This window comes from Moschus berezovskii, chromosome 5 (assembly GCF_049115385.1).
Source record: "Moschus berezovskii isolate FMDL1 chromosome 5, NW_MosBer_1.0, whole genome shotgun sequence".
NCBI classification, from domain to species: domain Eukaryota; kingdom Metazoa; phylum Chordata; class Mammalia; order Artiodactyla; family Moschidae; genus Moschus; species Moschus berezovskii.
The window spans coordinates 98,596,571-98,620,707 of record NC_142464.1 but is presented as its reverse complement, the minus strand read 5'-3'; the positions used below and the strand labels follow the sequence as shown (position 1 = coordinate 98,620,707).

The 24,137-nt window shown below is 39.4% G+C and overlaps 1 protein-coding gene across 1 annotated transcript in view; it reads right to left on the bottom strand.

Annotated features, from left to right (window-relative positions):
- Nucleotides 1-6,626: 6,626 nt before the first annotated feature.
- The window catches only part of MTHFD2L (methylenetetrahydrofolate dehydrogenase (NADP+ dependent) 2 like), a 149,655-nt gene continuing 132,144 nt past the window's right edge, over nt 6,627-24,137 (bottom strand). Inside the window, exon 8 of the mRNA XM_055434444.2 lies at nt 6,627-8,075. Coding sequence (XP_055290419.1) covers nt 7,963-8,075 — 113 coding nt within the window. The 3' untranslated portion in view covers nt 6,627-7,962. The remainder of the gene's footprint in view (nt 8,076-24,137) is intronic.

Below are 24,137 nucleotides of genomic sequence, written 5' to 3'. Positions count from 1 at the left end.
CTCTCTCAGAGGCTTTCTTGCATTTATATTTCATGAAGCGTCATCTGGCAGTTCTTAGCAATCAAAAAAATATGTCCTTCTGGCAGCAGCATGAAGCCTTGGGGCGTTCATGCACTTGTTTAGGATACCTGTGTTATCTGGTAGTGTGATCAAGTTTTTCTTTTGAAACACTGGTTTCCTGTTACCTGTGGGCATAATCATGTTTGTAAATGTACTTAAAACAACAAAAAAGAACTGAATTCAAGTAAAGCTCCCTTGGTGTGAACAGAATTGTTCTAGCTCCTAAGCTGCTAGAAATCCATGCAGGATTCCAAGAAAGGGGAGTTTTGATATATCCAAACAAGGAAACATCTTAACCTGTTAATAAAAGAAATATTCCTGAAGTTGAAGATATTTACACTACTTTTTAAGACAGATTGGGTTGCACTGTAAATCAAGATATTTTATTATTTAGTGGGAGGAGAGAACAATTAAATGTACATAAAAGTAAAGGTTTAATATTCCATTTTAGTTTTTGCTACTTAGTTTTAGTATTTCAAATTCTGTAAAAATAATTATTTTTAAGAGTATAACATTTACCTTGATGTTGTTTTTTCCATTAAATATTTTTCTGAGTAAATGAAATGGCTACCAAGTTTTAGGAATTACATTTCTTAAGAATGTGTCCTAATGATTAGGCTAGAGAGAACAAGTAAAACACCAAAATACTACTAACAACAACAATAATAATATCATCTCCAAAAAGATGAAATTAAAATATTTATATTTGGTACATCTAATGAATAAAAAGTTTTAAGTTTAATATACATTCACATTTTTTTTTTTTGCTATTCATCTACTTGAGACTTCCCTGGTGGCTCAGAAGGTAAAGCATCTGCATACAATGCGGGAGACCTGGGTTCGATCCCTGGATTGGGAAGATCCTCTGGAGAAGGAAATGGCAACCCACTCCAGTACTCTTGCCTGGAAAATCCCATGGATGAAAGAGCCTGGTAGGCTACAGTCCATGGGGTAGCAAAGAGTCGGATGCCACTGAGCGACTTCACCTTACCTTATTCATCTACTTACAATTATTAAAGTATCATTTTTAAGGCCAAAACATGTAATTATTGCTATTACTTTTTTGTGACAATAGGAACTTCCATAAATTCTCACTTTCCCAATTTATAATAAAATTTATAAATATGTTTTGCTGAGGTGTTGAAGTTTTCTCCCAAGAATTTCAATTGCTCATATTTTCTGTACCTTGAAAACTTGTATAAGTTGAGATAGGTTGTCATTTGCATCACGTCCACCCAGCAAATTCAGTTTACCAGAAAGGATCCCTTTCACTATTCAAATATAAACTTGGCTTTAGAAATCACACAAGAATGAGCTTGTTGAACTCATTATAACTTGGGCAATCGCTTACCACAAGAGTCATCCTTTTAAAGTTAAAGAATATATAGGACTTGGCTTACTTTAATGTGCCTACACAGTTCATATTTCTACTTTTGTGAAGTTTTCTTTGTAACTGTTATTAGGACAATTTCTGGATACGATTTTTCCTAAGCAAATAATATTTGAATTATGTCATATAATCACCTTCTGTGCCATTGGTGAGAATTTAAGAAGAAATAATTTACAAAGGATTAAATAAACCACAACCAATTGCAGCTTCAGGAAGAAGATGCTAGGAATAATGTTAAATACCTTTATTCCAAAGACTGGGACATAGTACAACAACATCTTTGTAGTAACTGTTAACCGGTACTTAACAGTGCTTTGCATTTTGCAGAAGGTTTTAACACACATCTCAAATTTGTCTTCAGTAATCCTGGCTGGCCTCAACAAATCCAATGCCTAATATATAGTGTATACTCAATCTATCTTGAGTGAAGAAAGCAATAACCAACAGGTCTTATTTTAATTCCCATATAACAAATAAAGAATTAAGACTCAAAAGAAATTAAATGACACACCCTAGAGATGGGACTTGAATCTGTGTTCAGATTCCAGGTCACACGTCCTTTCCGTTTCCCCAGCTGTGTCCTCTGGTAGAAATCAGTATACTGACCTTAGAGGAATTCACATTATCTCCTAAAATCAAGAGTTAAGTAAATTACCTTTACCATAAGAATCTAAACATTAAATGAACTGTGGCTTCTGCACATATTTGGACTGAGAGAAGTGGACCGCTGTCTCTCTAGAAGTTTCTCCACTCTGGTGAACTAAGCCACGTAATATATAAACTCTTCTACCACCTGAGCCTATGAAAATAGCTCCAAGTTATCCTTTGTTTTTTTCCTCTAGGACTCATCCTGATGGATTCCACTTACACTCTAAGTAGGAAACCTCCTATGCTCATGTCTGTAGTCCTCTCATCAGGGCGTCCTTCAGCAATTCTGAAGAATGGGGATGGTGGGTGCTGTAAAGTGGCCATATGGATATTTGTATTCTTGATGCACGTTAGAATGAGAAAGAAAGCGAAGAGCTGCAATGCCCTTCTAGCATTTTCCCCTCTGATCATTTTTACTGTCTTTTTAATTTCCTCATCTCTCTCTAGTCATAAGCAACTCTGGAAGTGCCTTCTCTTCCCGACCCTTCCCCTTAAATTTATTTTTTCCTTCCCTTTCCACTTAACAGTTTCTCTTCCTTTCTTTTGCTCTCTTCATCTCTTCTCTCCTCGCCTATCCTTCCATTTTTTTCTTTCTTGCTTGCTCTTTGACTAAAAGTCACAATTTGGTTTTGGACATTCACAGGAAATGGTCACCAGCACATTGCTTATCTTTCTCTAAACTTAATTCTCATGAATTCAGCTGTCATCCATTCAATCATAAACTAATTTATGCCTCTAACTTCCAACATTTGTAAGACAAGTAGACAAATCATGCATGGACTCTGACCTCAAGGAACTAGAGTGGGTCAAGGAAAGTGCATGCATAACTGCGGTGCTGGGGAGAGATAGAAGACTGCCGTGAACGTGCACAGAAACGAGTCTGAGAGTTCAGTGGTGGGACTTGGTCAAAGGCTCACAGCATTTCTCTTGGATGAGTTTCATTTGAAGTGAATCTTAAGTAGCAAGTAGAATTTAGAAATACAATGATAAGAGAAAGGATTCTAGGTGGCAGGGAGGTGGGCACTGAGGGGACAGAGTGATAGAAAAGAGAGTGGGTTTTGGCTCTATCACCCAACAGACCTTTCTTTGAATTTCAATTCTACCTTTCCTACCCATTTGGCCTTGGCTGAGACTTTTTCATAACCTCATGGTTGATTTCCTCATATATCAAATGCAAAATGTCAGTAACAACAACCTCAAAAATCCAAAACATATAGCACATGCTCAGTTAAGGGTAGCTGTTACTATTGAACAAGATGTGGTCAAAAAGGTTAGGAATTTAGTGGTTAACACACACTACTGTGTCTTAAATTTTCACCACTAGCCATAAATTATTTTCAATCCAGAGTGATGTTATGTTAGGACTTTGATTCATGTATTATGTCATTACTGCAAACACAACATGTCTTAAACTGAACATATTATCTCTCCTCCAAAGTCAGCTCCTCTTTACAACTTCCTCATGATAATCAGTGATAACATCCTCCAGGCTTCAACTTCCGTGTTCTATCACTGACTATAGTTCTAAATTCTGATTTATCCAGGCTTTTTCTAATCCATTTCGGCTATCATCCAGCTGTATTTCCACCACTCTGCAACATACATTTTCCACTTCAGTCTGACTGTTGCCCTTGCTTTCATATGTATTTGCTAAGCTCATTCTCACCTCCATGTCTTCATGTTGTCATTCAGTCCTCACTGATCCTTCAGGGTCCTTTTTACAGATACTTGTAGGAGAAGGGAACTTCTACAAATCTCCTTCACAAGACAATCATATATCTATCTTTTTATAGACCCCAAATAATATCCATAAGTAAAGTTATGATACTGATGAACCAACTTCATTTCCTTCATGTGTTGACAAAGGCTTCCTTCTTGACCAAACTTTAGCTAGGCTCCTCTGAGTCCTTTTCTTAACTAGGCATCGAATTAGACTGTTTTAGCAAAGAAATCTGTTAAGTTAGTTTACGGAGAATCCCCCTGCCCTGCTCCTTGTCCTCTTGCCCTATCTCATTGTTTCTCCTCTCCCACCCTTTGTATCGACCTAACTTTAACAAATCACTGCAGATGCTGCTTTCATGGCTATGAAATTAAAAGACGCTTACTCCTTGGAAGGAAAGTTATGACCAACCTTGATAGTATATTAAAAAGCAGAGACATTACTTTGCCAGCAAAGGTCCATCTAGTCAAGGCTATGGTTTTTCCCGTGGTCATGTATGGATGTGAGAGTTGGACTGTGAAGAGAGCTGATCGCCGAAGAATTGATGATTTTGAACTGTGGTGTTGGAGAAGACTCTTGAGAGTCCCTTGGACTGCAAGGAGATCCAACCAGTCCATTCTAGAGGAGATCAATCCTGGGTGTTCATTGGAAGGACTGATGCTAAAGCTGAAACTCCAATACTTTTGCCACATCATGCAACGAGTTGACTCACTGGAAAAGACTCTGATGCTGGGAAAGGTTGGGGGCGGGAGGAGACGGGGACGACAGAGAATGAGATGGCTGGATGGCATCACTGACTCTGTGGACATGAGTTTGAGTGAACTCCGGGAGTTGGTGATGGACAGGGAGGCCTGGCGTGCTGTGATTCATGGGGTTGCGGAGAGTCGGACACGACTGAGCGACTGAACTGAACTGAACTTTAACAAGAAAGCAAGGCGACAGAGTACCAGTGTTTGGAAGAAACTGAGGCAGGCTAACTGGGTATTCCAGTGTCTGGCCAGCCCTGGGAGTAGCAACATCAGTGGTGGCAGGATTCCCAAACTCTGGACTCAACTACTGTGGGTTTCCTTCAACTCTGTAATCCAGCAGTACCACCCGCCACTACTCCTCCTCTAGTCCTTCCCATTGATTTCACAAATGAATCACTCTGTGGTTTAAATCCCTCTCTGAATAAAATACCTAAAGCGGCTTCTGCCTTGGCATTCAACTCTGATACATCTAACTGGTTTTCCTGCGTCCACTCTTGCCCACCTACTATCCATTCTCCATCCCACAGAGAATTTCCTTTAAAATGTAACTCATGTCATGCCATCTCCCATTTAAAATTCTCCGGGAGCTTCCCATCACCTACAGAAAACAACCCAAACTCCTTATTGTGGTACCAAGTCCTGACGATTTAGCTCCACCCACTTCTCCGATGCCATCCAGCCACTGGCCTGCTTTCACTTTCTGAAATAAGCCAAACTTTGCCCTAGATATTTACTACATGCTATTCCATCCTCATGGAATAGTCTTCCTTCCAGTTTCCTGTCTAGTCTTTCATGTTCAGATTAGATGTCACCTTCTTAGCATCCTCCTTGTAAAAAGCCACTGTGCGCTATTTTCTCTTCAGGGCGCTTACTGGTGTCTAATTTCTTATCATTTATTGTTTATTGACTGCTTCCTCCAAAAATGCATGTACTGAGGCCAGTGGTTAGGAATCTGCCTTGTAATGCAGGGGACACCGGTTCCATCCCTGATCAGGGAAGATCCCACGTGACTCTGGACAATAAAGCCCATGTGCTACAACTACTGAGCCCAGGCACCTAGAGTCCAGGAGCTGTAACTAGTGAAGCCTGTGTCCCCTAGAGCCTGTCCTCCACAAGAGAAGCCACCGCAATGAGAAGCCTGCACACCTCAACTAGAGTAGCCGCTGCTTACCGAAAGCAGACAAAAAACCCTCTGGAAGCAACGAAGACCCAGAAAAGCCAAAAATCAATTAATTAAAGTTTTTTTTAAACGGATGCACCCCGAGAGTAGGGAGGGACTTTATCCCATTACAGTGCACTGCAGATGCTTAATAAATATTTGTATGAATAACTTGGAAAAAAAAAAAAAAAAACAAGAATCCTGGTGAGGTAGTTTAACAAAAATCCTTCCAGCCTTGATATCTAATCAAGTTCTCTTAGTAATTTTCCATCTACTGATCCCCTCACTCTTTTCATTGCCTATAAATCCATTGATGTCTCAGCTATATGTGGAGTTGATTTCAATCTCTTCTATTGATAGTCTTGACCCCACTGCAATAGTCATTGTTCGTTTTGGGAATTTGGGGCACTTAAATATTAATGAGGGCCTTTCTGACATGTTTGCTTGGGATCTTTGATTTTAAACTACCGCTAAGGGGCTTCCCTGGTGGCTGAGTGGTAAAGAATTCACCTGCCAATGCAGGAGACATGGGTTCAATGCCTGGTCCAGGAAGATCTCACATGCTGCGGAGCAACTAAGCCTGTGCACCACAACTAGTGAACCTGTCCCAGGAGCTGAAACTACTGAAGCCTGCGTGCCCCAGAACCCGTGCTCTGCAACAAGAGAAGCCACTGCAATGAGAAGCCCCGCACCGCAGTAAGATCCAACACAGCCAAAAGTAAAAAAAAAAAAAAAACCTACTATCAAGGTTATCAGACCAAGATTAGTGTGGAATGGGCTCCAGAACATTTTCTTTCCTTTTTGAGACATTTGTACATTTCCCCAGTGTGCTGTGAAGAAATAGATATGAGTATATGAATAAGGAAACTTACAGCTTAGGGAAAAAGAAGACATGTATTTCTTTCCAAACTGTTTTTATTATACAGTTGAAACATTATTAATTATAAACATCTAGTCTATTTTCACACAAATGATTAAGAGTACACACTAATAAGGACATGCATTGGGTAAGAATCATTATTGGTACATTAACACACTGGGATTTGGGCATGACAGCAATACAATTATGTGCCTAGGGTAGTCTCAAATTACCTTCAACTGACAGTCACGTGTATTTTCTAATTTAAATTGTGTTAAAAACATGGCATCTACTGTGAGAATCAAATACCATAAGAGAAAAGAACTGTGGGCAACAAAGCAGTAGGTTTTTAGTCATATCCTAAGGAGTAGCTGTGGCACATTGTGTCATATTTTGCTATTAGATTTCTAGATTTGTGGAACATATTATTCAAATATGTTTGTAGGAGAACAAAGAAGTTACATGTAAGCCTAACATATTCTTGTTGCATTTTTACTATGTCAAGTAGTCATTCACAATTTGAAATAATCAACACCTTTCCAAGTAGCATGGCATTTTGGGGGTTCCTTGCACATTTTTCTTTCCTCGAATGGAGCATAATTTTTCATTAGTATGCCTTGGGGAGTACATTTGGAAGTATATGAGATCAAAATTTTATGCTTAATATTTTATCTTTCTTTTAGCAAGTAAGCTCCTTTGCTCTTTCTCAGCATTAACTATGGGATTCCCACATAGCTCAGTCATTAAGCATCTGCCTTCAATGCAGGAGACCTGGGTTCAATTCCTGCTTCAGGGAGGTTCCCCTGAAGATGGAAATGGCAACCCACTTCAGTATTCTTGCCTGGAGCATCACATGGACAGAGGAACATGATGGCAGGCTACAGTTCACGGGATCACAAGAGTCGGACACAACATAGCGCTATCTTTCAGCATACAATATAGAATATAAAATAAATATAAAATTGAGTATGATTATGGCAAAATCTAAATTACATTTTACAAAGGAGTCTATTTGGCTGACAACATGTTTGTTGAAGACAAACTGTTTGTGATATTTGTGTCAAAAATATATGCATTTGTTATGAGCCCTTTATTGTTTTAACATTATGAACAAATATTATTCACAAAACAAGCAATTGTTACCAGAGTGTCATTGCAGTTGTTTTCTTTTTTTCTAAAACTCAAAGTCCATTCAAAATATTCCAGTAAATATTAGCAGGAAATGCATAAGATTGTGTGAATCATCTGATCCACAATGATTCCACCCATGAAAAAATAAATACAATGTAGAAATACTATAGTAAAATATAAAGATTTTTGCCTTTTGTCAAATAAATACGTAGCATGACTTCAGTTTGCTTTATTCTTTCACATGATCTAGTAAATGATTTTTTTAGCTGCCAAAAGGGTGTTCTTGAGAAGCATCGCCACCGTCATGGGTCCCACGCCTCCCGGAACTGGAGTGATAAAGCTAGCCTTCTTCTTAACAGCTGATGGAGGAAACAGAAAAAATTTCTTATTTTTTTCTCAGAATTTCATATCTTTAAACATATGGAACTTTGGAATTGTTATAACTGTAAAAACTGAAGTGAATATTTTAAAACTTAAGAGTTTATCTGCACAAAAAAGGAGGCAAATCCAGCAGCACCACAACTGGAAGTAGTTGGAAAGCTTTCAGCAACAGGAGCGACTTACAGAGAAAAGGTAGAAACAAAGCAAGAAAACCACTTATTAGTTATAGCTTTAATGCCCAGCTTTATAGCCCAGTTGGCTGTTTGTGAAAGGTTGTCCTTAGCTTTCAATTTTGTAACCTTGAGGCATTTCCAGACCTAGATTTTGATTTGCTTACATAGATAGCTGGGGCATTAGAGCCACCTCAGTCCAAGGGTTTTTTTGTTTAATCAACAGAATATACTGAATTTTTCTACATTACATGTATAACTCTAGCATCCCCAAATAATTTTTACAATGAAGCAGACTGTAACACACATACACACACTTCTGTATATTATATTGAATGTGTATAGAAAAAACACGAGGCCAACACTGTAGGATAAAACTTCATGCAGCTCAGTTAGTGTTACATGATGAAAAACTAACCGACTGTATAGCACAGGGAACTCAGTTCAATATTATGTGGCAGCCTGGATGGGACGGGAATTTGGGGAATAACGCATACGTGTAAATGTATGGCTGAGTCCCTTTGCTGTACACCTGAAACTATCACAACATTGTTAGTTGACTATTCTCCAATACAAAATAAAAAGTTTAATAAAAGAAAATCTGTAACCCATGATTGACTCAGTTCAGTTCAGTCGCTCAGTTGTGTCCAACTCTTTGCAACCCCATGGACTGCAGCACGCCAGGCTTCCCTGTCCATCACCAACTTCCAGATCTTGCTCAAATTCGTGTCTATCAAGTCAGTGATGCCATCCAACCATCTCATCCTTTGTCGTCCCCTTATCCTTTTGCCTTCAATCTTTCCCAGCATCAGGGTCTTTTCTATGAGTCACTTCTTTGCATCAGGTGACCAAAGTATTGGAGCTTCAACTTCAGCATCAGTCCTTCCACTGAATGTTCAGGACTGATTTCCTTTAGGATTGAATGGTTTGATCTCCTTGCAGTCCAAGGGACTCTCAAGAGTCTTTTCCACCACCACAGTTCAAAAGCATCAATTCTTTGGCGCTCAGCATTCTTTATGGTCCATCTCTCACTTTCATGGCAAATAGATAGGGAAACAATGGAAACAGTGACGGACTTTATTTTGGGGGGCTCCAAAATCACTGCAGATGGTGACTGCAGCCATGAAATTAAAAGACACTTGCTCCTCAGAAGGAAAGCTGTGAACAACCTAGACAGCATATTAAAAAGCAGAGACATTACTTTGCCAACAAAGGCCCGTCTAGTCAAAGCTAGACTAGTAGTCACGTATGGATGTGAGAGTTGGACGATAAAGAAAGCTGAGCGCCGAAGAATTGATGCTTTTGAGCTGTGGTGGTGGAGAAGACTCTTGAGAGAAACTTGGACTGCAAGGAGATCCAACCAGTCCATCCTAAGGGAAATCAATCCTGAACATTCATTGGAAGGACTGATATTGAAGCTGAAACTCCGATACTTTGGCCACCTGATAGGAAGAACCAACTCTTTGGAAAAGACTCTGATGTGGGAAAGATTGAAGGTGGGAGGAGAAAGGGACAACAGAGGATGAGATGGTTGGATGTTTGAGCAAGCTCTGGGGGATAGTAAAGGATAAGGAAGCCCGGTGTACTGCAGTCCATGGGGTTGCAAAGAGTCGGACACGACCGAGCGGCTGAACTGAACTGAGCTCACAACCATACATGACTACTTTGACTAGACGGTGGACCTTTGTTAGTAAAGTAATGTCTCTGCTTTAATACACTGTCTAGGTTTGTCATAACTTTTCTTCCAAGGAGCAAGCATCTTTTAATTTCATGGCTGTAGTCACCATCTGCAGTGATCTTGGAGCCCAGGAAAATAAAGTCTCTCACTGTTTCCATTGTTTCCCCATCTATTTGCCATGAAGTGACGGGACTTGGATGCCATGATCTTCATTTTTTGAATGTTGAGTTTTAAGCCAGCTTTTTCACTCTTCTCTTTCACTTTCTCAAGAGGCTCTTTAGTTCTTCTTACTTTCTGCCACAAGAGTGGTGTCATCTGCATATCTGAGGTTATTGACATTTCTCCCCGCAATCTTTATTCCAGCCTGAGTTTCATTCAGTCCAGCATTTCGCATTATGTACTCTGCATATAAACTAAATAAACAGGGTGACAACATACAGCCTTGACGTACTCCTTTCCCAATTTGGAACCAGTCTGTTGTTCCATGTCCAGTTCTTTTTTTTTTTATTTTACAATATTATATTGGTTGGTTTTGCCATACATTGACATGAATTCGCCCCAGGTGTACATGAGTTCCCCCTCCTGAACCCCCCTCTCACCGCCCTCCTCCCTTTATCCTCCCTCTGGGTCATCCCCGCACACCAGCCCCGAGTATCCTGTAACATGCATTGACCCTGCCATGTCCAGTTCTAACTGTTGCTTCCTCACCTGCATACAGATTTCTCAGGAGGCAGGTAAGGTGGTCTAGTATTCCCATCTCTCGAAGGACTTTCCACAGTTTGTTGTGATCCACACAGTCAAAGGCTTTGGTGTAATCAATAAAGCAGAAGTAAATGTTTTTCTGGAATTCTCTTGCTTTTTCTATGATCCAACAGATGTTGGCAATTTGATCTCTGGTTCCTCTGCCTTTTCTAAATCCAGCTTGAACATCTGGAATTTCTTGGTTCACGTACTGGTGAAGCCTGGCTTGGAAAATTTTGAGCATTACTTTGCTAGCATGTGAGATGAGTGCAATTGTGTAGTAGTTTGAACATTCTTTGGCATTGCCTTTCTTTGGGATTGGAATGAAAACTGATCTTTTCCAGTGATTGACTCAATTATGTGTAATTCCAGTTAACTATTTCTAAAATACATGATATTAGTCTCTAAAGGGAAGACAGGATACAAACAGTTTAGCACCATCTGTTAAATTAAAATAGTCTTGCCAGGCTTCTCTGTCCATGGAATTCTCCAGGCAAGTATACTGTAGTGGTTAATCATTCCCTCCTCCAGGAGATCTTCCTGATTTAGGGACTGAACCCTGGTCTCCAGAATTACAGGCAGATTCTTTATTGTCTGAGCCATCAGAAAAGCCTTGTTATAACAACAGCATCATGTATATGTGGATAATACATTCCAGTGCAAGTCTAATAAAAACATTAAAGATATTAAAATTAACTGAGCAAATACACATAGTCCTGTTCTAAGGTATGAATAAAGATTTCTTCTTCAGTGAATATACTCAAAGAAAATGACAGAAAATTTTTAGCAAGTTTTATTTAAGAATGTTCTCACACCCACAATATTACAGGTGAATGGCTTCATGAATTGACCTACTGGTTCAGTGTTTCACCGTGTGAATAAGAAAAATGAAGTTTTCCCAGGTTACTCTTTTAATACAAGGTTAGCATAGAGAATATTTTAATGCATACTCTGACCTCATTAGTCACATGCTATTTAGATATATTGCCTTTTAAAAGTTTACTCTTAGATGCTTCTACAAACATGAAATCAGTAGATGTTTTCTAAATCTTAATTAAGCATTGCTGCTGCTGCTGCTGCTAAGTCACTTCAGTCGTGTCCGCCTCTGTGTGACCCCATAGACGGCAGCCCACCAGGCTCCCCGGTCCCTGGGATTCTCCAGGCAAGAACACTGGAGTGGGTTGCCATTTCCTCCTCCAATGTGTGGAAGTGAAAAGTGAAAGTGAAGTTGCTCAGTCATGTCTGACTCTTCGCGACCCCATGGACTGCAGCCTACCAGGCTCCGCCGTCCATGGGATTTTCTAGGCAAGTATTCCATTCCGTTCCATTCAGTCGCTCAGTCGTGTCCGACTCTGCGACCCCGTGGACTGTAGCCTACCAGGCTCTGCCATCCATGGGATTTTCTAGGCAAGTATTCTGTTCGTTCTGTTCAGTCGCTCAGTCGTGTCCAACTCTTTGCGACCCCGTGGACTGTAGCCTACCAGGCTTCTCCGTCCATGGGATTCTCCAGGCAAGAATACTGGAGTGGGTTGCTATTTCCTACTCCAGGGAATCTTTCCAACCCAGGGATCTAACTCACTTCTGTCTCCTGCACTGGCATGCAGATCCTTTACCATTAGCTCCACCTGGGCCTTTTAATTATAGGAAAAGTAAAGGAATAACATTCTTTTACTTGAAGAAAAGTCCAGATAAGCTTGAAGACATCACACACCAAAGAAGACCGTTAGTGTATATCATGAATCGTCTCATGGTATATAACAAAGAAAGGATAAGAGTGTCATGATTTGGAAGATAATATTTTGTTTTTCCAAAATGTGCCCCTATACAGGAAGAATGTCCTTTCCTGGGTGTAACTCAATACAATGTACTCCATTTTGCAGAAACACTAGGCTGTGTCAACAGTCAATTCACAAATCAATATGAATTTGCGGTCCTTACTTCCTTTGCTTTTGTTATTCCTTCCACCTGGAATATACTGCTGCTGCTGCTGCTGCTGCTGCTGCTAAGTAGCTTCAGTCGTGTCCGAGTCTGTGTGACCCCACAGACGGCAGCCCACCAGACTCCACCATCCCTGGGATTCTCCAGGCAAGAACACTGGAGTGGGTTGCCATTGCCTTCTCCAACACATGAAAGTAAAAAGTGAAAGTGAAGTCGCTCAGTCATGTCCGACTCTTCATGACTCCATGGACTGCAGCCCACCAGGCTCCTCTGTCCATGGGATTTTCCAGGCAAGAGTACTGGAGTAGGTTGCCATTGCTTTCTCCGGGAATATACCACTACCTTATCCAAATAAACAACTTCTTATTATTCTCTTAAAGCCAATAAAATGTTACCTGCTCATAATTTTTCTCAAAAATTCTCCCCCCTAACATTAAATTAAAAGTGTTACCATCTATGTTTCCAGTCACTTTTTACCAAACTGTTATGAAATTTAGCATGGCGTGCTGTTCCGTTAATTAGACACTGGCCCCTAGAAGGCAGAAACTGTCTTTGGGGTATTTATTGTCATTTTTAATCTTAGAACTTCTCCATGCACAGGTGAGGCATTCAGTAAGTTATGAAAAAATGAAGTAAACAGTCGTTGAAATTTAAAATCTAAAATCAATTTGCAGGAATGTGTCCGTGTTTTTCAAGGGCTTCCCTGGTGGCTCAGAGGTTAAAGCGTCTGCCTGGAATGCGGGAAACCCGGGTTTGATCCCTGGGTCGGGAGGATCCCCTGGAGAAGGAAATGGCAACCCACTCCAGTACTCTTGCTTGGAGAATCCCATGAAGGGAGGAGCCTGGTGGGCTACAGTCCATGGGGTCGCAAAGAGTTGGACACGACTGAGCGACTTCTCTTTCACTTTCAGTTCAGTTCAGTTCAGTTCAGTCGTTCAGTCGTGTCTGACTCTCCTCGACCCCACGAATCACAGCACGCCAGGCCTCCCTGTCCATCACCCACTCCCGGAGTTCACTCAAACTCATGTCCATCGAGTTGGTGATGCCATCCAGCCATCTCATTCTCTGTCGTCTCCGTCTCCTCCCACCCCCAGTCCCTTCCAGCATCAGACTCTTTTCCAGTGAGTCAACTCGTCTTTGGCATGAGGTGGCCAAAGTATTGGAGTTTCAGCTTTAGCATTTAGACAGCATCAAAACAATTTAGTTCAAGTTAATTTACTGAAATTCTCAAGCTACATAAGTTGCTAGAGGGTGACAATGCATTTTTCGCTTTCGAATAAGCTAACTTGATGATATGAACAGTGAATCTTTTCTATAGGATTAGAGAAAAATGTCTTTAAAAATTGCATCACATCTCTAGAAGAAATGTACTGTACTGCTATTATTTATACTGACAGCATATAAAATCATATATTTGTAAAGCACTGACTTTGAAATATTAATAGATAAAAATAGAATGCTGCTGCTGCTAAGTCGCTTCAGTTGTGTCCGACTCTGTGCGACCCCATAGACGGCAGCCCACCAGGCTCTCCCGTCCGTAGGATTCTATATAATATGGTACATTAAGAATCAAGACCAAAGTAAATATTCAATGGAAAACAAAATGGCTTATTTCATAGTTAAAAGATAGAAACAGACAAAATTGGGAATCCATTCTGGGTATACAATCATTTTTTTATATAATTTGTGTTTCAACTTTGAAAAGTGAAGTGGCTTGAAATTATTTTATATGGAAAAATAGTAATAACCTTAGGCAGTATCCATTGAATACTTACTACTTGCCAAGAATTGTATACACATCATTTTAATAATTGATATTTAATTATCATTTCAATAGCTGAAGAAAGTGTAGCTCACTGAACTTAAAATGACTTATCATTCTCCAATATGGTAGAGACATTATTCACAGTCAGGCTTGAATCATTCTGTGGTTCTATAATTCCACCTCATCCCAATGCAACTGTATTACTATGACCAGAACAAGTGGAAAAACTCCAAGAAAGGCTCATGTGCCCCAAATCAACTCAGTTTTCTCAAAGGGTTAAGAGGATGTTAAGAAAAAAGAAACAAAAAGGGGAAAGTTCTAATATAGTAATTTACCTACAATTTTACTATGAGTACTCAGAGTTCATCATCTTTGAATTATGTCAGCACTTAAATTTCAGCTGGTTTAGCAGTCTGAGTTGCTTTCTTTCTTGGGTGAAATTCAGGTAAACCATTGGTCTGCTCAGGTGTTAAGACCCTCCTCTTTGAAATTATGTTTTTCACAACATTCTTACTATTGCATTCTTTTGCTAAAAAAGTGAGGCTTGAGGTGGAGGAATAGGGAATGAGAATGAGCTGTCACATGAAATAATACCTGCCTGAAATGTGTAGCTCTATGTCTGCTGTCCTGCACACTTTACTACAGAAATCAACATATATCTATCCTGTCCTATGACTTCATAGAATCAAGACTATGTGATGGTAATGGGTCTTCACCTGTCCTGAGTGAGGACTTCTCTGGGCTTCCATGAGCATTTAGTCGTATCAACAGAACCTTGTAAAGTATCACTAGGCAGAATTTTATGACATCACTGTGAACACATCTGGTTTTATTCAAATACTTATTTCAGATTGGACATAACTAGGCAGGTATGAAAATGGAGAACTCCAGGATTTGGTGATGGACAGGGAGGCCTGGTGTGCTGTGATTCATGGGGTCGCGGAGAGTCGGACACGACTGAGCGACTGAACTGAACTGAACTGAACTGAACAGAGTGATGAGAGGCAGAATGTGTTGAATTTTATTTAAAAAATATAAGATCTCTATTGCTTTTGATCGGATTTTAATTAGGATCTATGTCTGAGAAAGAACTGCTAAGTTTTGCTGCTGCTGGCTAATGTTAATGTATTCTTTTTCTATTTACAGAAGGACCAGGGTATGGAAGTAAGTGATTTCTCAAGAAAGGTGAGGAATTATCACTGGCAAATGCCAATGGGTACAGATGCTAATGATTAAATTCTCTTAGTCTAATTACTTTGCATAACTATTTCAAGGCTGTCCTAAGTGACATGTTTGTGAAAAAGAGTTAAGTTCAATACCTGTCTGATGCTCTGAAAAGCATTTTCCCCAATCATGTTTGAGAAAGAGTAAGTTAACAAGCATTACATCACTAGAATAACTTCTCATTGACTGGTCTTTCCCTGAGGGCAAACAGTGTTTGCACCTGTTTGCAGAAGATGATGCTATTAAAGATTAATCCTATTATGTATGAGAAAAGGTGTTCTATATGCTCCATTGAAAAGAATTACAGAAGAATTTTAAGGCAATAATTTCATTCATAAACTTATTTACTGTGAGGGAATATGTTTGTGTTTTAAGGAAAATACTAAAATTCTGTACATATGGGAATCAGGAATTAGATCTTGATTGATAGTGATGCTTTCATGAGAGACTTATGAACAGATGTCACAAAACTGTGATTAGATTAAATTTCATAAAGTCAACATGATTTTAGAGTTACTGAAACTGACAATGGAGGTGAGTAAAATAATCCTCAAATCCTGTTGCTACTTGTATGGAACTTTAGGGAATGAGATTTAGATGGAAATGACTTGATGACTTTAAAGCAGTTTCCTAAAAATAAGAATATTTTGAGGAAAGGTGACAATCATCATGATAATTTATGTGAATGACTTCTTTCTAAACTGTTGACTCTGAAAAATATATTCTATAATTTCCTTACAAATAATGCCTATCAGCAAAATTCAGACATTAGAGAGTATGTGTTCAGTTGTTTAGAAATAAAAGAGCAAAGAGCTCATGGATTAAAATCAGTCATTCTGGACACAGATTTGCCTTTGTACATACTATTCTCTTTGACATACCATTCCTGCACTTCTCCATCCAATGAATATTTATTCTTCCTTTTCAGATCTGGCTAAATGCTACTTGAGCTTTGTGGTGCTTGTTAACTCCCCAGCTACATTAACTATTCATTTATTGATCCATGAAATTTGCTAGCATGATTTTCAATTTGTTATCATAGAGTATGTCTCCTGAGAACTGTAGTCAAACTAGATATGCCTCCTCCCACCTCATGATTCCAGTAGGCACCACTGAGAATCATTGCTGAAATGAGAGATGTTTCTAATGAGGGTAGGGAATATTATACATATAAACATATGTGGAGGAGATTTAAATGTGGTTAAAATACACTGCTTCAATGAAGGTTACTTCATGTGGCGTCCTCCAACTTTCAGTCAAGTCCCAGCCACCCCCAGTATAACACCTGAATGCCTCATTGGTTAAAGCAAGTCACATGGTCAAGCTCAAATCTTTAAATGTAGAATAGGAAAAATTGCCAAGTCACATTGCCAAGAGGATGTGCCCATGAGGCAAGAAAATACGTATAGTCATTTTTTATAATCTATAGTAATAAGTCTCTTGGATTTCAGTCTCTACCTTATTAGCCATATAACCTGCTGCCAGACTTATTCTTTAAAACATAGATTAGATCATTTCAGCTTATAACATTTGATGAATTTTGACTGTCTTTAGCCACCCAGCTAGCTCAGTTGGTAGACTGCCTTTAGGATAAAATATAAATTCTTTGTCATGTCAGCTAGGATCTTTTATGATCCAGCCCTACATCCTTGTCTTGCAGTATTTCCAAACCATTGCATATTTTCTGAACTCCATTATTCACTGTTCCAACACATGCTCAAAACTGCCCGGAGAGGTTTACCAAAAAAGTTTCTTGAGAAAGACTGCCATTATCACTATCCCTTGGAACTTATAGTCTAGTTGGGAGATTTATATTATAAATGTAATTACCTATATAATAACTGAGCTAAGGCTATGATATGTTCTACAAACAAAATGCTTACTGCACTGTGACTGTGTTGGGAGGACCTAACTGAGGTTGAGCATATGAGTATCTCTGCCAGGTCCAGAAATCAGAGGATGAACCAAACTTTTCCAGGTGAAATGAGAGGTAAGGAATAAACAGGATTCTTGATTGGGGAACGAAGTTTGTGATGAGGTAGAAATAAGATTTCCCCCAGGCAGAAAATGGCATGAATTCTTGGAAACACTGCAAGAATGTCAGTGGGGTTGACATGTAGAAGTCAAGGGAAGAGTTTCAGGAGATGATATGGAGGAGTCTAGCTCATATAGAACCTAGCAGATAATGATACAAATTTGGGGCATTAACCTAACAGCACTGGTTAAGCATTTTATTTTTATTTATTGGCATATAGTTGATTTACAAAGTGTTAATCACCTCTGTACAGTGATACATTTATATATGCTCTTTTTTTACATAGTCTTTTCCATTATGGATTATCATAGGATGTTGTATACAGCTCTCTGTGCTATACAGTAGGACCTTGTGGTTTATAACGTATTTTTAAAACTCTGAAAAACAAAAATCTGATGCAGGATAAGTCAAATGAGGAAAACTGCCTATTCTGTGTATATTTTTCTAATGGGATGAGCTTATCATATGGGCCAGAGAAGTGAGAACACCAAAGAAGCAACATAAAGGTAAACTTGCTAAGATGGGAATAAATTCTGGTTCTTGTGAGAGCACTTCAAAGAGGAACAGAAATCAAACTGGGGTCAGAGAATATTTGTAAAGTAACAGAAAAGCTTCAAGATTTTATGAATGTCTGAGGGAGTAAGAAAGAAGGAAAGAATGCAATGCAAATACCAGGAATAATAAAAGCAAAGGAACTTTGGACCTGAAGCTGATGCAATGGAGGAGCTCAAAAAAGTGCATTATGACTGAAGCACATGGTGCAAGCAGAGAATAGATAGAGAAGAGGCTGGGAAGGTGGTCATGGACTGCATGACCACGAAGCGAAGAGTCAGGACACTTGGGTTGGATGATGACAGCTGTAGTTACTGTGTTCAAGATGAATAAGCTTTTGAAAAAATATCTTTTGCGAATAAACCTAGGCATTTATGCATTTAAGAATAACCAGTTTTTCAAAATGAGAAATTGGAGAGAAAAATGTGTGGTGGTTTAGTCACTAAGTTGTGTCTGACTCTTGCAACCCCATGGACGGTAGCCCGCCAGGCTCCTCTGTCCATGGCATTTTCCAAGCAAGAATACTGGAATGGGTTGCCATTTCCTTCTCCAGGGTATCTTCACCCAGGGATTGAACCCCAGGCTCCTGCATTGCAGGCAGATTCTGTATACTGCTAAATCATTTTCAGAAGAAAATTAAAATAAAGGAGAAATCCAAGTTTTATTTTCATAAAGTTTTAGGTTCTTGAATGCTAGTCAATTATTTTTCAAGAAATCCCTATCCCTTTTCAGCATGAAATATGTATCTAATCTGCTATGCTTCCTTTTCTCCAGTATGTAGACATCTACTCTTTATCATGTTATTGATTTCAAATTTCTAAAGGGAAGAATTAACACAGGTTTGGCTTGACATAATTTCCATCATTTCTTACTTGAAGTCAACCATCTTTCAGTTTGAAGGTAAGAAGAATAGGTATGGCGCAGAAGTTATTCACGTTTAAAATTTGAGGTAATGGAGGGATGATGAAAGAAACCAGGTGTTCCAATTAGGTGTGTGCCTTAAAAAAAAACCAGGGGTGACACATGGTCATAAGGTGTGGAAATATTGCTAACGAAGGATACTTATAGCGACATAAGGGATTAAAATACCTTTTAACAATTAAGGTAAGAACAAGTATATTGTCATATGTGAAACGAATTGCCAGTCCAGGTTCGATGCATGATACAGGATGCTCGGGGCTGGTGCACTGGGATGAATCAGAGGGATGGTATAGGGAGGGAGGTAGGAGGGGGTTCAGGATGGGGAACACATGTACACCCAGGGTGGATTCATGTCAATGTATGGAAAAACCAATACAATATTGTAAAGTAATTAGCCTCCAATTAAAAAAAATTATAAAAAGAACTAAACAAAACAAAAAAAGAATAAAGGAAGAAGTGTGTGATCGTTAACCTTTTGGCACCAGCAACCCATGCTTCATTGACAGGCTATCTCTGGCCTGTATGTCATTATTTCCTCTGGAAACTTTACTTTCCCAGGTTTTCAGGATCCAGACTCTCATCTTAAATACTCTGTTAGGAAGACTCACGAATTTTTAAGCAGATAGGGAACTTCTACTGCTATATGATGCGTGTGCTCATTCACTCGGCTGTGTCCTACTCTTTGTGACTCTTTGCTCGCCAGGCTCCCCTGTCCATGGGACTTTCCAGATAAGACTACTGGAGAGGGTTGCCACTTCCTACTCCAGGGGATCTTCCCAACTCAGGGATATCGAATCCACGTCTCTTGTGTCTCCTGCATTGGCAGGCAGATTCTTTATCACCGCACCACCTAGGAAGCACCACAGTATGTGATATACCAACTCCAAAGTTCCCGAATAATGGAATTTACATATATACCTAAATAGAATTAATTTTGCTAATACAGTTTGGAAATTGTATATTCTAATTAAGTCAAAGAATGTATTTGTTCTTTATAAGTCTATTTGTGGGTAGAAGAGAAATAATTGATATGTTTAATTTCCACAGTACTGTTTTATTTCCATTTACATTTTGTCCATTTCTCTGTCTCTTGCAAAGAAGTACTCTATGGCCCGAATCAGATTTACAGCAATGTTACAACTAACTTTTAAAACCAACTCCCTTCCCTAAAAGGAAAAGGAATGATTCTTTATTTGTGGCAACCAGCAGCAGAAGGAAAATTCCTTGATCCCTTCATGTGAATTTCTGTCTCCTCCTATACATGCGTAATTGTCCAAATTAAATGCTTAGAGATTTTCCCTTGCTTCTAAATGCAGACCATTTAGAAGCATGACCTCCCAAACACATCCACTGTAATGAAGGGAAGACAAGCTTCAGGAAAATGAAGTAGGTAAATAACAACCAGAAAAACCTGACTTGCATAAGACTGGAGAAATAGTATGACTCAGGAGATAATATGGAAAACGCTCCACTTTCTCATATGGTTGATATAAAAAATGACAGCATGATGAGCCAGAGAGAGAGTAAAGGGCTCCTTGACAAGTGAATGGCTCACCACTGGATTCTTGTGAGGCAACAGGGAATCAGGTGGCCCAGAGACAGTTTACTATGCTTTCTCTTGCATTTATCTAGCTGCCTGACTCCTAGGATTTCTACAAGTTATTATATATATATATAAAGATACTCATTATTATGGCACCCAGCGGAATATTAATGGAATGGACAGGATTAATACCCTCTAGGGACAAGAATATGATACTTTGGTCATATTTTTATAAGTTTTTTTCTTACAAAGACTTCTCTCAACTATTTAACTTAAACTGGGTAAGGTGGCTAAGTCTTTTCTTTCTTCTTTTTTTTTGCTTTATCTGCTTTACTCATTATGTTAAATCAAATCTATACTCACACAAGTATTCTTGCCTGGAGAATTCCATGGACAAGGAGTCTGGTGGGCTATAGTCCATGGGATCACAAAGAGTCAAACACAGCTGACTGACTAGGGAGATGTCAAGAGAAATACAGATGTGAATATCTAAAACTACCACTCACAACTCAGAAGGCCTTCAATGGAGCCATTAACAAATTAATCACCTGATCAAAATTTGAAATTGTTTTCAACAAACTCTGTGAACCACCAGAGGAACCTCCTCTCTGACCATGAATAGTGTCAGCCATCATTGCTAGTTTCCATTTTGGTGAGCAGGAGTAAGGATCTCTGCTAGGATATTTCTAGTACTCTGTCAACATGACAAAATATCTTCCTTTCGTGACTTCCTTTATAAAAAAATTATCATTTATTCTTGTCATTCTCCCCAATCTGTTTTCTTCCTTCCCCAATCCTTTTTCCTCAAGCCTCTGAACATTTGTATAGTAGCGTGGCAAATCTGTAAACCTAGATAGGCTGTTTGGAGTATCCTCAAAAATCACTGGCACTGTCTTGATCCCAGCAGTCTGCCATAATCAACATGAGATACTAGGACACAAAATTTCCTTCCTATAGATATTTTTATTTTAAAAAGACCCTGAGAAACAACTTCAAAAAAAAAAAAAAAAGCAACTCACCCTTAAGTATAAAAGGAGGGGCGAATTCATGTCAATGTATGGCAAAACCAACCAATAAAATATTGTAAAATAATTTGCCTCCAATAAAAAATAATTACTTAATAAAAAAAAAAAGAAGAAGGACTTCAGAGGCATCAAGCACTTCTGTTTTGGTAGACAACCTTTTGTGCTTCAACTTAACTCTTCTCCATATGTGTGTGTGCTCAGTCATGTCTTTTCGACCCCATGGACTGTAACCCCACCAGGCTCCTCTGTCCACAAAATTTTCCAGGCAAGAATACTAGAGTGGGTTGCTATTTCTTACTACAGGGGATCTTCCCTACCCAGAGATGGAATCCTAGTCTCTTGTGTTTCCTGCATTGGCAGACTGATTCTTTACCACTGTTGCCACCTGGAAAGTCCAACTCTTCTCCACATAGGTAAAGCATTCAATGTCAAATATGTTCTAAAAAATGAACGTCACTAAAGGTTGACCTGATTTCAAAGACCTAGACTTCAAGCATCTTGCCCATGTTGTAAACAACAAGATGGCAGTTGGCTCAATGGTAGCGATCTCATTGTGAACATCAGTGGTTCTACCTGTTTTCTGAAATGACAGGTTGGCATGATGACCACAGTGTTAGTAATAGTCACTCTAACAGAGACCTTTGCCAGTTTCCAACAGGTCTTTCAAAATGACTGGAAGAGATCACCTCTGGGCTAGAGTGTTCAGTTCAGTTCCCTTCAGTCACTCAGTCATGTCCAACTCTTTGTGATTCCATGGACTGCAGCACGCCAGGCCTCCGTGTCCATCACCAACTCCTGGAGTTTACCTAAACTCATGCCCATTGAGTCGGTGATGCCATCCAACCATTTCATCCTCTGGCATCCCCTTCTCCTCCCTTCAATCTTTCCCAGCATCAGGGTCTTTTCAAATGAGTCAGTTTGTCACATCAGGTGGTCAAAGTACTGGAATTTCAGCTTCAGCATCAGTCCTTCCAACGAATATTCAGAACTGATTTCCTTTAGGATGGACTGGTTGGATCTCCTTGCAGTCCAAGGGACTTTCAAGTCTTCTCCAAAGCCACAGTTCAAAAGCATCAATTCTTCAGGGATCAGCTTTCTTTATATTCCAACTCTCACATCCATACATGACCACTGGAAAAACCATAGCTTTGACTAGATGGAACTTTGTTGGCAAAGTAATGTCTCTGCTTTTTAATATGCTGTCTAGGTTGGTCATAACTTTTCTTCCAAGGAGTAAGCGTCTTTTAATTTCATGGCTGCAGTCACCATCTGCAGTGATTTTGGAGCCCCCCAAAATAAAGTCTGTCACTGTTTCCACTGTTTCCCTATCTATCTGCCATCTATCCTAAAAGTGTTCGATCTTCTTTTATACTAAACTTGGAGTTTTGAGCTAATACTATGAAAAGTTTATATTTTGAGTCAGACTGATCAACTATATTGTTATTGACTGAATATTTGTGTTCCTTAAAATTCCTATATTTAAATCCTACCCTCCAGTATGATGATATTAGGAGGTGGAAACTATTCAGTTCAGTTCAGTCACTCAGTCATGTCCAACTCCTTGTGACCCCATGGACTGCAGCATGCAAGGCTTCCCTGTCCATCACCAACTCCTGGATCTTACTCCAACTCATGTCCATTGAGTTGGTGATGCCATCCAACCATTTCATCCTCTGGCATCCCCTACTCCTCCTGCCTTCAATCTTTCCCAGCATCAGGGTCATTTCAAATGAGTCAGTTCTTCATATTAGGTGTCCAAACAACTGGAGTTTCAGCTTCAGCATCAGTCCCTCCAATGAATATTCAGGACTGATTTCCTTTATGATGGACTGGTTGGATCTCCTTGCCACCCAAGGGACTCTCAAGAGTCTTCTCCAACATCACAGTTCAAAAGCATCAATTCTTTGGAGCTCAGCGTTCTTTATAGTCCATACATGACTACTGGAAAAACCAAAGCTTTGACTAGATGGACATCTGTTGGCAAGGTAATGTCTCTGCTTTTTAATATCCTGTCTAGGTTGGTCATAACTTTTCTTCCAAGGAGCAAGCGACTTTTAATCTCATGGCTGCAGTCACCATCTGCAGTGGTTTTGGAGCCCCCAAAATAAAGTCTTTCACTGTTTTCATTGTTTCCCCATCTATTTGCCATTAAGTGATTGGACTGGATGCCGTGATCTTAGTTTTCTGAATTTTGACTTTTAAGCCAACTTTTTCACTCTCCTCTTTCACTTTTATCAAGAGGCTCTTTAGTTCTTCTTCACTTTCTGCCATAAGGGTGGTATCATCTGCATATCTGAGGTTATTGATATTTCTCCTGGCAATTTTGATTCCAGCTCAATACTTCATCCAGTCCAGCATTTCTCATGATGTACACTGCATATAAGTTAAATAAGCAGGGTGACAATAAACAGCATTGACGTTTTTCTTTCCCGATTTGGAACCAGCCCA